The sequence below is a fragment of the Chrysochloris asiatica genome, unplaced genomic scaffold, assembly GCF_000296735.1.
Source record: "Chrysochloris asiatica unplaced genomic scaffold, ChrAsi1.0 scaffold00047, whole genome shotgun sequence".
Taxonomy (NCBI): domain Eukaryota; kingdom Metazoa; phylum Chordata; class Mammalia; order Afrosoricida; family Chrysochloridae; genus Chrysochloris; species Chrysochloris asiatica.
The window spans coordinates 9706252-9720223 of record NW_006408565.1 but is presented as its reverse complement, the minus strand read 5'-3'; the positions used below and the strand labels follow the sequence as shown (position 1 = coordinate 9720223).

The following is a 13972-nucleotide window of genomic DNA, read 5'->3' as shown; positions in this document are numbered from 1 at the left end:
TTTCAAGAAAGTGAGGCGGAACAGGAGGCACTCACTCATCTCTGCCAAGAAATTTGGATGACAACTATCTGGCCGACTGATTGGAAGAGATCCATATTTGTGTCCATTCCAAAGAAAGGTGACCCAACGAAATGCAGAAATCACTGGACAATATCTTTGATATCCCATGCAAGTAAAGTTTTACTAAAGGTAATACAGAAATAGCTATAAGCATACATTGACAGAGAACTTGCAGAGGTTCAAGCTGGATTCAGAAGACGCTGTGGAACGAGAGATATCATTGCTGATGTCCGATGGATCTTGGCTGAGAGCAGAGAATATCAGAAAGATGTTTACCTATGCTTTATTGACTACGCAAAGGCTTTTGATTGCATGGATCATGAAAAACTATGGACAATATTGCAAAGTATGAGTATTCTGGAACACTTAATTCTGCTCGTGAGAAATCTGTACTTGGACCAAGAGGCAGTTGTTTGAACAGAACATGGGAACACTGGATGGTTTAAAATTAAGAAAGGTGTACAACAGGGTTGTATTCTTTCACCATACTTATTCAACCTGTATGCTGAGCAAATAATCCGAGAAACTGGGTTATATGAAGAAAAATGTGGCATTAGGTTTGGAGGAAGACTCATTAACAACTTGTGATATGCAGATGATACAACTTCGCTTGCTGAAAGTGAAGAAGACTTAAAATATTTACTGATGAAGATCAAAGAGCACAGCCTTCAGTATGGATTTCATCTCAATGTAAAGAAAACAGAAATCTTTACCACTGGACCAATAAACAACATTCTTATCATGGGAGGAAAGATTGAAGTTGTCAAGCATTTCATTCTTCATGGATCAAGTATCAACACTCGTAGAAGCAGCAACCAAGAAATCAAGTGACGTATTGCATTAGGCAGATCTACTGCACAAGACATTTTTAAAGTGTTCAAGAGCAAAGATGTCAGTTTGAGGACTAAGGTGCGCCTGACCCAAGCCATGGTATTTTCAATAACCTCATATGCATGTGAAAGTTAGACAGTAAATCAGGAAAACCGTAGAAGAATTGATGCTTTTGAGTTATGGTATTGGAGGAGAATATTGGGTGCCGTGGCCTGCCCATACAACCAACAGATCTGTGTTGGAAGAAGTGCAGCCAGAATGCTCCTTGGAGGCCAAGGTGGCCAAACTTCGTCTCTCATACTTCGGACATATTGTCAGGAGGGACCAGTCACTGGAGAAGGATATCATGTTTGATAAGGTGGAGGGTCAGAGAAAAAGAGGAAGCCCCCCAGCAAGATGGATTGGCCAAGTGGCAGCATCAGTGAGCTCAAGCGTGGCAACAATAGTGAGGTTGGCCCAGGATCGAGCGTTGTTTCATTTTTCTGTGCATAAGGTCGCTATGAGTAGTCACTGACTCCGTTGCACGTAACAACAAATGATAATAAGGGCTACCTACCTGCAGGCTGACCTTAAGAATGAAATTTGAAAGACATGAAAAAGTTCTTTGAAAAAGTTAAGTGCTAAAAACATTAAATTAACATTAATTATAGTTACCATCCAAAAGAATTTTTCCATGTACAGATTTCTCCGACTTTCCAAAAGTAGAGCATTCCTATGAAGTCTTATGTAAGGAGCTCGGGTAGCATGTTGTTGTTATGTACCGTGCATAGTGCTTACTAATCTGTGTGTCGGAACTGACTTGACAGCACTTAACAACAGCAACATCATAGTGTTCACAGACACAGTTCAAAGCAACTTGATGCTGAGATATGCTGAGTGTAGCTCCCGGGGAAGGAGCTTAGTACCATCACTCTCACTGCTCTTGTTCTTTTTAAGTGATGTTGAGTTGATTCCGACCCATAGTGACCCTGTATAGGATTTCCAAGGAGCGACTGGTAAGCTTGAACCACCAATCTTATGGTTCAAACTGACTTTGCAGTCCAGGGCATTAGCCCACAGCACCACACCAGGACTTTTGATGCATGCTGCCTCTTTAATGGCTAGCTGCAAAACAAATGGTAAATGCTGTTGTCACATTTCACCTTTTTTCTGCAAAAGGTGAAAATTCTCTTCATATTTCTTTTGGTACTAATGTAGGTCTTTTATAAAAGCAAAGAGATGTAAAGAGCTAACTTTGAAAAGGCAAGGATACTTATATCCCTGAATTCTTTTGGAGCTTTGTCTATTTTCTGGGTTGTGTAGTGGTGGGAAGATTTCATTAGAAAAAGTGGCCCTCAAGGACAAGGGACCATCTCTGAGAGTCACAGAATCATAGAGCTGTGGTGGAGAGAGGGATCATGCATATTATTCTTTTCCTTTGTGTATCCCTCATACCCCACAATATGTGTCTTAAAGATGATAATCCCAACTCTCTTTAACCTAAACATATGGAAACAGTACCGTACTTGTTTCCAATTTTTCTTTCTTTTTCCTTTTTTCATAACCTAACAGCACACAGTTTATTGCTTGTTTCTGTTGTCTTCTTTTATTTTCTGTCCTTGCCCAAATAGAGTACAAGTTCCTACAGACCAATTTTCTTGTTGTCTTTTCTAGCTTCTATGGTGCCCATTACAGTGCTGGATATATAATACCACAGAGACATTATGTTGACTTGGTGTCAGTTAAACCATGAGTTTCTTTCTGTTCCCCAGGAGCGAGGTGCCCTGAGCTTTGAGCGGTGCTATCACGTCACTGACCCCTTTATCCGACGACTGGGCCTGGAAGCAGAGCTTCAGGTAAGAGACACAAATGGCTGCTCTCTATTATTTTCTCTTGACTTTTTTCAAGGCATAAATCAGTTTTCCTCTGCAGATTATACCTGAAGGTTATCTTTCCTTCCCAGCAAATATTAGGCAGGCACATCTGAACCAAAATTGACATGATCACATAGAAAGTGTTTTTTGGTCATGTTTTATTTTTTCATTGTTTGGTGCTTGGAAAAAGTTTGTTGAATTATATCCTGCTGTTTGTGGTGTAGGAGTACTTGAGTGGCCCAAAGGGTGAAGTGCTTGGTACTAACCAAAAGGTTAGCAGTTCAACTCTACCCAGAGGTGCCGTGGAGAAAAGGCCTGCAATCTACTTCCAAAAGGTCACAGCTATTGAAAACCATACAGACACAGTTTTACTCTGATACATGGAGTACCATGAGTTAGAACTCATTCAACAGCAACTCATATTTTGGTTTTTGGTTTTTACTCTTGGCTTGTACAGTAATTATTTTCTACCTTTATATATATCATGTATATATAGGAGCCCTGGTAGTGCTGTCGGGTAAGCACTAGACTACTAGACACAGTGTCAGTAGTTCAAGCCTACCAGCTGCTCCGTGAGGGAAAGATGTGTCTTTCTGCTCCTGTAAATATTTGCAGCATCGAAAACCCTATGTAGGATTGCTGTGAGTCAGAGTAGACTGTACAGCAGTGGATTTAGATCATATGTGTATATATGATATGTATATATATGTATGGAGTCCTGGTGTATATATACATACACACATATATGTATGGAGTCCTGGTGTGTATGTGTATATATATACTCACACATATATATGTATGGAGTCCTGGTGTGTGTGTGTGTGTGTATATACACACACACACATATATATGTATGGAGTGTGGCACTGTAGGATCAAGCACTGGACTGAAAGGTCAGTTTGAACCACAGGTTGGTGGTTCAAACTCACCACCTGCTCCTTGGGACCCCTATACATGGTAGCTATGAGTTGGAACCGACTAGATAACATATAACAACAACAATATTGTATAACAACAACATGTTTCTGTTGTTGTTATGTGCCATGGAGTCAGTTCCAATTCATAGCGACCCTGTACAGGGTTTCCGAGGCTGTAAATCTTTATGGGAGCAGAAAGCCTCTTCTTTCTCCTGTGGAACAGCTGGTACTTTCGAACTGCTGACCTTAAGATTAGCAGCCCGATTCATATGTATAACACATGTTAATGTGTTACTGTTTTTAAGTGCCATAGAATTAGTTATACCTCTAATTAGAGATATATACATATATGTACACACATATATGTATGAATGAGTCGGAACTGACTTAATAGTACCCAACAACTATAGTTGTTAATGCCATTGCGTTGGTTCCAACTTATAGTGGCCTTATATAGAGTTTCCAAGGAGCAGCTGGTGGATTTGAATTGCAGACCTTACAGTTAGTAGTCCACTGCTTATTTTACAGTGCCACACCAGGACCCTATATATATATTTTTTTTTGTTTTGTTTTTTCTTATACTTTGATTTTTTTCACTTACCCAATTATCTTGGAAATTACTCCGTATTGGTTCATAGGGGTTCTTCCTTAGTTTTTAGAGTTTCACAATATTCTGATGTGGATTTATCTTATTCAATTAATTTCCCATGTATGAACTTTTAGACTTATTTCTAATAATACCATAATGAATAAACTTGTACAGTATATGTTAATATGGCTGGAGCGATATCTCCAGGATAGAATCCTAGAAGTGGGGGTGCTGATCAAAGGGTAAATACACTCGTATATGTGGTTTTGACAGATATTGCAAAATTTCCCTTCATGAGGGTTGCACCACTTATCACTCTCAGTGTATTTAAGAGTGCCTGTTTCGCCACTGTTAACCAACAGACTGTGTGGTGAACTTTTGGAAATGTTTACCATTCTGATAGGTGAAAAGTGGTATTTCAGTTTTGTTTTTCTAACTTTTTTTATGAATTGAGTGAAGGCTTATAGAACAGATCATCAGCCCCACATTCAAGATTCAGTATAGTTTTAAGTTACATTTATCATATGTGTACAGCTGAATATCTTTTCCATGTTTTAAGAGCTATTTTAATATTATTTTTGCCAATTTTGACATAACAAAGAAGAGGTGGTTAAGAATTTCTATATGTATCTATATATTTTTGCAAACAGAAGTATAGGAAGAATAGACGGAACCTAATGAAATTGGTCACCTCTTAGAGATAGGAGGTATATGGTAGATGGGTATAGGAAGGGGAATAACCCTTCTCTGACTACTTTTTTGTAGAGTTTTTATTTTATGACCATTTTGAGTTTTTTCATAATAAAAAGTAAAATAAACTCATTGACAAAGGGGGGAAGGTACAACATCTAATCCAAGTAATTTTTCAACACAGTACTTTCATGATATTCTCAGTGCAAAGGTAAAATGAACTACAAAGAAATCTGGAACTCTATTTAGTAGATTTAGCATTTGTAGGGATATTGCTGTGGCAAATTTATAACCGTTTTGCATATGTTGCAGAGTTGAGCAAATGAGTAAATACATGTTAATGGGAGCCAGAGTTCTCACTGTGGGAAATTCAAGAATAGGAAGTAGAATAGGAAAAATAGAACAGTTATTAAGTGCCATCAGTTGTTGCCGACCCATGTTGTTGTTCTTAAGTGCCATTGAATCAGTTCTGACTCATAGCAAGCCTGTATAGGGTTTCCGAGGAGCAACTGGTAAACTTGAACCTGCCAACCTTGCAATTCAAACCAACCTTGCAGTCCAGTGCATTAACCTTCCCCGCCACACCAGGACTCCCATACTTACCAAAAAATATTGAGAATAGGAAAAATCAAAGAACTCTAAGATAATGTATTAGAATTAGAGGTGTAAGTATGAATTTATTATTTTAAAATGCCTATGTATAAACGTTTCCAGTTCTAAGCATGTGAGTGATGAAGCCTCAGCAGGAATAAGTTAATGTTCTCTAAATACTATTCCCCACTAAAAGGAGCCAGGAGCCCTGGAGAAGTTAATGGTCCCATTGCTGGGACAAGTAAAGTACAGGATGCCAAAAGTAAAGAAATACAAGAAAAATGGTAGGGACATATCAAAAGGACACAGGACTTCCAGCAAGATGGCAGACAAGGCAAACGTGCTACACAGACCCTATACAATGAAGATGGTATTGTTTTTGTTGTTATGCACAACAGAACAAAACACTGCCCAGTCTTGTGCCATCCTCATAATCATTGTTAAGCTTGATCCAATTTCTGTTGCCACTATGCCAATCCATCAAGTTGGGGTCATCCCTTTTTTTGCTGACCCTCCACTTTACCAAGCATGATGTATCTCTAAAAACTGATCCCTCCTGATAATATGTCCAAAGTATGAGAGACAAATTCTCACCATCATGACCTTTAACGAGCATTCTGGCTACACCTCTTCCAACACGTATTTGTGTGTTCTTCTAGCAGTCCATGGTACTTTTAGTATTTTTCAACACTGTAACTCAAATGCATCAATTCTTCTAGTCTTTCTTATTCATTGTCCAACTTTCACAGGCATATAAAGCTATTGAAAATACTATGTCTTAGGTCAGGTTCACCTTAGTCCTCAAATTGACATCTTTGCTCTTGAACGTTTTAAAGAGGTCTTGTGCAGCAGATTTGCCTCATTTAAGACACTGCTTGATTTCTTGACTACTGCTTCCATGAGAGTTAATAGTGGATCTAAGTAAAATTAAATCTTTGACAACTTCAATCTCTTCTCCATTTATCATGATATTATTTATTGGTCCAGTGGTGAGGATTTTTGTTTTCTTTACACTGAGGTGTGACCCATACTGAAGGCTGTGGTCTTTGATCTTCATTAGTATTTTAATTGTTCTTCACTTTCAGCAAGCAAAGTTGTATCGCCTGCATATCACAGGTTAATGAGTCCTCTTTCAATTTTGATTCCACGTTCTTCTTCATACAATCCAGCTTTTCGGATTATTTGGCTCAATAGATAGATTGAATAAGTATGGTGAGAAAATACAACCCTGGTGCACATCCTTTCTAATTTGAAACCATTCAGTGTCCCCTTGTCCTGTTCAAACAACTGCCTCTTGATCTATATAAAGGTCCTCATGAGCACAATTAAGTGTTCTGGAATACTCATTTTCTGCAGTGTTTGTCCACAGCTTGTCATGATCCACATAGTCAAAAGCCTTTGTATAGTCAATAAAGCACAGGTAAACATCTTCCTGTTGTTCTCTAATTTCAGCCAAGATCTGTCTGATGTCAGCAGTGATATCTCTCATTCAGCATACTCATCTGAATCCAGCTTGTACCTCTGACAGTTCTCTGTTCATGTACTATTGCAGCCAATTTTGAATTATCTTCAGCAAAATTTTAATTACATGTCATGGTAGTGATAATATCCGATGATTTCCACATTCCATTGGGTTACCTCTCTTTGGAATGAGCACAATTATGGATCTCTTCCAATCAGTTGGCTAGGTAAACTGTCTTCCAAATTTCTTCACATAGATGAATCAGTACCTCGAATGCTGCATCAGTTTGTTGAAATATCTCAATTTGTATTCCTTCAATTCCTGGAGGCTTGTCCTTTGCCAGTACACCTTGGACTTCTTTCTTAAGTACCATTGCTTTTAATTATATACTATCTTGAGAGGTTGAACATCATCCATTTCTTTTTGGTATGGTGATTCTGTGTATTTCTTCCATCTTCTTTGATTCTTTCTGCTTTATTCACTATTTTGCCTATGTTGTTATGTGTTGTCAAATCTGTTCTGACTCATAGCGACCCTGTATAGGGTTTTTTCTGAGGAGTGGCTTGTGAGCTTGAACCACCCACCTTGCATTTCAAACTGACCTTGCAGTCCAGCACGTTAACCCACAGCACCACACCAGAATCCCTCAGCATTGCAAACCAAGGCTTAAATGTTTTCTCCAGTTCTTTCATCTTGAGAAATGCTGAGCATGTGCTTCCCTTTTAGTTTTCTGACTCCAGGTCTTGGCACGTTTCATTGTAATATTTGACTATCTTCTGGAGCTGCCCTTTAAATTTTTCTGTTCAGCTCTTTTAGTTCCTCATTTCTTCTACTTGCTTTAGCATCTCTACACTGGGTAGCAAGTTTTAGAGGCTCTTCTGATATCCATTTTGATCTTTTCCTTTTTTCTTGACTTCTTAATGACCTTTTGCTATCTTCCTGTATAAGGTTCTTGATGTCAACCCACAGCTGTTCTGGTCTTCAATCATTAATGTCTATCTGTTCTTGAGATAATCTCTAAATTCAGGTAGGATATGTACATGGTCAAATTTTGGCTTTTGTGGATTTGTTTTAATTTTCTTTAGCTTTAGCCTAAATTTTCATATAAGCAATTGATGGTCTGTTCCATAGTCCATCCCTGGCATTGTTTTGGCAGATGATATGGAGCTTTTCCATCATCTCTTCCCACAGATGTAGTCAATTTGATTTCTCTGTATTCCATCTGGTAAGGTTCACGTATATAGTTGTGTTTATGTTGTTTTAGAAAGGTATTTGCAATGAACAAATCATTGGTCTTGCAAAATTCTATCATGTGATATCCAGCATCATTTTTATCACTGAGTCCATAGTTTCCAGTGACTGATCCTTCCTCTTTGTTTCTAATATTTGCATTCCAATCATCGGTTATCATCAATACATTTTGATTGCATGTTTAATCAATTTCAGCCCAATGGAGTTGGTAGAATTCTTCAATTTCATCAGCACTGGCTTTAGTGGTTGGTGCATAAATTTGAATAATAGTATTAACTGGTATTCTTTATAGACGTATGGATATTATCATAACACAGACAGCATTATACTTCAAGATAGATCTTGAAATGTTCTTTTTTATGATGACTGGAACACCATTCCTTTTCAATTAGTCATTCCTGGCATAGTAAACCATATTATTGTCGGATTCAAAATGGCCAATACCAGATTATTTCAGCTCACTAATGCATAAGATATTGATGTTTATGGGTTCCATTTCATTTTTTATTACTTTGAATTTTCATAGATTCATACTTCATACATGGTAGAAGAACAGTGACTTGTTCATTATAAATATCTTTTTTATATACCATAAAACATGACTGTGTACATGGACTTCACCAGATAGAATACACAGGAATCAAATTGACTACATCTGTGGGAAGAGACAGTGGAAAAGCTCAATATCATCAGCTAAAACAGGACCAGGGCTTACTAGAACAGACCACCAGTTGTTCACATGCAAGTTCAGACTGAAGCTGAATGAAGAACATCTAAAGCTAGTCCATGAGAGCCATTAGACACTAATGATCAGAGACCAGAGAGCTGTGGGATGACCTCAAGGTCATCATACAGGAAGAAAACGAAAAGTCATTTAAGGGATAGGAAAGAAAATTATCAAAATGGATATTAGAAGAGACTATGAAACTTCCTCTCCATCATAGAGATGCTAAAGCACATGGAAGAAATGAGGAAGTCAAAGAACTCAACAGAAAAATTTTAAAGGCATCTCAAGAAGACAAAGCATAGTATTATGATTAAGTGTACAGAAAACCTCGAGTTAGAAAACCAAAAGACAAGAACACACTCAGCATTTCTCATGCTTAAAGAACTAAAGAAAAAACTAAAACTTCGACTTAAAATATTGAAGGACTGAGCAGAATAATGATGCAGAAAGCCTCAGAAGACTATGGCAGACCAACTGATTACTACAAGAACAAGCAAGTTGCTCGCCCAGGAGACATCAAGGCAACTGGTCGGGTCCCCTCAGAGCAAACCCCCTTTCAAGACTAATACTCATTGGGAATACATGCTCTGATTGGTGACCACATTCGTCACTGATAAGGGTAAGTGAGGGAACAACAGCAATGAAGCTGCAAGCTAAGCCCTACAATGTTTAACAGACTCCTGTGAACCCGGGTGGAGACCTGGTTGGTCAGCAGTGTGGCAAGACCTGGGTACTCTTTGGCCCAGAGTCAGTGACATAGCCACAGAGGACTAGAGTGGAGAGTGAAGCGCCCAGCTGATAAGAGAGGGCATATGCATAAGAACACCCACACTTGCAGATAATACCCACTTGACCTGGCTTCAATGACTGGATGATCAGAGCTCAACTAGAAGAAAGAAGAGGAAAAAAGTAATCTGATACAATTTGATGAACTTGACCTACACCTATGGATGCAGTAGCTCAAAAGAGGGAACAAATCTTTACAGCCAGGATCATTCCTACACCCTCCATACACAGAGTAAACAGGGATGGGCAACTTGGACATTGGCTACCCAAAATGGGGAGGGGGGCTAAAAGGCAACAAGCTTTCAAGAGGGAACCTAGATCCAGAGGGTGTGGAGGAAGGTAGAATCTCCACTGAGTAGTGTTCAGTCTGTCTAGGTGGGGCTGATGAAAGGAAATGTGAATAGGTCTCTTATGATACAGTAGTGAATAATTGTTATCAGGACTGATTGTGAGAGTTGGAAATGTAAAGGTAGATGTTTTGTAGCAAGGAGGAGAGTGATTAACTTTGCAGTTTAGGAGCGGAGGTCCTGGGACCATCAAGGGAAAAGAGCAGAGAGTGGGATCCTACCCAGAGAAGCAGTGACGCCAGAGATAAAGGCAGAGATGATGACGTGGAGAGATGGAGCAGCTGAGCACTTTAGACCCAGAGAGGGAAAGGGGCTGTGTGCAGGCTTGCAGGGTATGCCCTTTGGTTGGTTGATGATGCATGGAGGGGATTGTAACCATGGCATTGAAACAATATACGATAGGATGAATATAAAGCTAATGTTCTCCCATGTAAAATATCACATAACTCACAATAAAACATTAAAAAAAAAAAGACTATGGAAGGTAAACACAGTCACTGTACTAAAAAGAAAATGGTCAGTGTTCAACCATTTCAGAGGTAGACTATGTTCAAGAACTGATAATACTGAAGGAAGAAATCCAAACTGCATTTAAGGTAGTGGCGAAAAGCAAGCTCCAGGAATTGTTGAAATACAAATTGAAATTGTCCAACAAACTGATGTAGCACTGAAGGGACTTACTCATCTATGCCAAGAAATTTGAAAGATTTTCAACCAATTGGGAGTGATCCATGTTTATGCCCATACCAAAGAGAGTTGACCCAACAGAATGCAGAAATTATCTAATAGTATCATTAATATCACATGCAAATAAAATTTTTCTTAACATAATTCAAAAATGACTACAATAGTACATTAGCAGGGAACTGCCAGAAATTCAAGCCGGATTCAGAAGAGGACGTGGAATGAGGGACATCATTGCTAATGTCAGATGGATATTGACTGAAATCAGAGAAATACCAGAAAGATTTTTACTTGTGTTTTATTGACTATGCAAAGTCTTTAGACTGTTTGATCATGACAAGCTATGGATAACATTCCAAAGAATAGGTATTATAGAACACTTAATTTTGCTTATGAGGAATCTGCTCGTAGACCAAGCAGCAATCAATAGAACAGAACAAGGGGATACTAAATGGTTTTAAATCAGGAAAAGTGTGCGCCAGAGTAGTATTTATTCAGTTCACCATATTTATTCAATCTGAATGCTGACCAAATAATCTGAGAAGCTAGACTACAAGAACACAGCATTATGGTTGGAGGAAGACACATTAGCAACCTACATTATGCTGATGACATAACCTTGCTTGCTGAAAGTGAAGAAGAGTTGATATACTTACTGAAGATCAAAGACTACAGCCTTCAGTATAGATTACACCTCAACACAAAGAAAGCAAAAATCCTCACAGCTGGACTAATAAGCAACATCATGATAAATGTAGAAAAGATTGAATTTGTCAAGGATGTCATTTTACTAGAATCCACATCAACACTCATGGAAGTAGCAGTTAAGAAATCAAATGACTTTGTTAGCCCCAGTCTGAGGTTAGAGGTCTAAGGAAAAGAAGAATGGACTTGTAAATGGAACCAAAGTCTTGGACAATACATTAAAAAGCATGTTGAAATTGATGTGCACTCATTTTACTTAAGTCCATCTACTATCTCAAAATGAAACCTTTTTTTCTCCTTAAAAAAAAAAAGAAATTAAGTGACTATTGTATTGGACAAATCTGCTGAAAAATACTGCTTTAAGTATTTAAAAGCAAAAATGTTACTTTGAGGACTAAGGTGCACCTGACCCAAGCCATGGTATTTTCATTTGCCTCATATTGCATACAAAATCTGGACCATAAATAAGGAACACCAAAGAAGAATTGATACATTTGAAATATGGTGTTAGTGAAGAATATTGAATATACTATGGACTGTCAGAAAAACTAATAAATTTGTCTTGAAAGAAGAACAGCCAAAATGCTACTTTGGAGAGAAGATGGCAAAACTTCAGCTCATATATTTTGGACATGTTATTAGGAGAGACCAGTCCCTGAAGGAAGGACATTGTGCTTGGTTAAAGTAAAGGATTAGTGAGAAAGAAGACCCACAAAGAGCTGGAGTGACACAGTGGCTGTAACAATGGGCTCAAACAAAGCAACAGTTGCTAGGATGGCAAAAGACTGGGCAGTGTTTTGTTCTGTTGTACACAGGGTTGCTGTGAGTTAGAACTGACTGACTGGAGGGCACCTAACAACAAGCAACAATATTTCACTGTATTGAATTGAATTTCACTGTGTTGCAGTTAAGCTAGGCTCTTTATGTGCAAACTGGGCCACAGGCTTTGTCTACAAACCAGACAGTGCTGATTTCTAAAGCAGACATCCCCTGTGTTTCTGGGTTTGTTTGATACCTTTCTCCTTCCTCTGTTATGGTTGAACTTGGTCCCGTGTTACCATAAACATGGACCTATCAGTGTTTATCCTACTGTTTATTTCTTCTCCCCCAGTCCCATTTACATATTGGGTGTTGAATGAATTTTTAATGAGTTGTCTGTTTCATCAAGGCTTCTTGGATTAACAATTTAGTAGTTATAGAAATAACCTTTTTGAAAAAGTGTATAATAGGAAAGAATCCTGTTGTTCAAGGTTTGTACCCTTTGTGAGTATCCTAGCCATTATAGAAGGGTCTTTGATAGCAGGATCTGGAAGGAACATATATAAGTTGGAAAGAGAAGCAGCATTTACTACCTTACATATATTACATCATTTGATCTTCATAGAAATCTTGTCAGATTGGTATTATTTTATTATATTATGAGTTTTATTTCATAAATGAAAAATTCAAGGTCCAGGGAATTGTGATTGTCCATACAGCTAGGAAGAGGTCAAGATGGTGTTGAATCCAAGCGGCTCGTCTTCTGCCTCCCACTAACCAACCTCTCAGATCCTCAATTTCTTTCTGTATAAATAAATTTGGACAAAGAAAATCTCCATTTTTTAGGTTATCGCAGCATACACATTTACGTTTCTTTGCAGACCTTTTAATCCCTTATATAGTGGGTTGTAGCCCTCTATGCCCCCCAACACCAGAAAGAATTATTTTGATTACATTTCCCTAGTAGACCCTATATTTTGATAGATTACTGTCTACTAAACTGTATTGATTAATAATGTTTCCTGTTTTAAAGCACTTTTGCACACCATGATGGCTCATCGGAGCTCCTGAGCAGCATGAACTTTGGGCTACAACACAGAGTTGGTATATTTAATGCAAAACAAACCAGAAAAGAAAAGGAAAAAAAAAGCAAAAAACCCCACAAGCCGCTGTGATTAGTCTGAGCTACTCAGTAGCCTGTAAACGTTCTTTTCCCACTGGACTTTTCAAATACACTAACTCCACCCAAACTGGAACTAACATAGATGTACAACATTAAGGGAGAGGTGAACAAATATGGTTTAACCTTTGGAAAAATGTTCTATAATTTGAAGTAATGCTTTTAAGGAGGTCATAATAACCTGAGGAAAACGAATGCTTTAAGTTGGAGTTGTGTTTAAGTGCTGTTGCTTTGATTCTAATTCATAGCCACTCTATATAGGGTTTCTGAGGCTTTAAAAAAAGTCTTCGCAGGAACAGAAAGCCTCATCTCTCTCCTGTGGAGCAGCTGACAGGCTCGAACTGCAGGCCTTGTGGTTCACAGTCCAGTGCTTATCTTATGGAGCCACCACATTCCCAAGTTGGGAGTTGTTGTTAAGTGTGGTTGAGTTAGTTCCGATTCATAGCGACTCTGTATTAAGGTTCCTGAGGAGTGGCTGGTAGATTTGAACTGTGGACCTTGCAATTGGCAGTCCAGTGATTATCTTACAGCACCACACCA

The 13972-nt window shown here is 38.4% G+C and overlaps 1 protein-coding gene across 2 annotated transcripts in view; it reads left to right on the top strand.

Annotated features, from left to right (window-relative positions):
- WDTC1 (WD and tetratricopeptide repeats 1) overlaps positions 1–13972 on the top strand; it is a 45655-nt gene that overhangs the window by 5838 nt on the left and 25845 nt on the right. For both annotated transcript variants that reach the window (XM_006862243.1, XM_006862242.1), the window contains exon 2: positions 2643–2726. In XM_006862243.1, coding sequence (XP_006862305.1) covers positions 2643–2726 — 84 coding nt within the window. The remainder of the gene's footprint in view (positions 1–2642; positions 2727–13972) is intronic.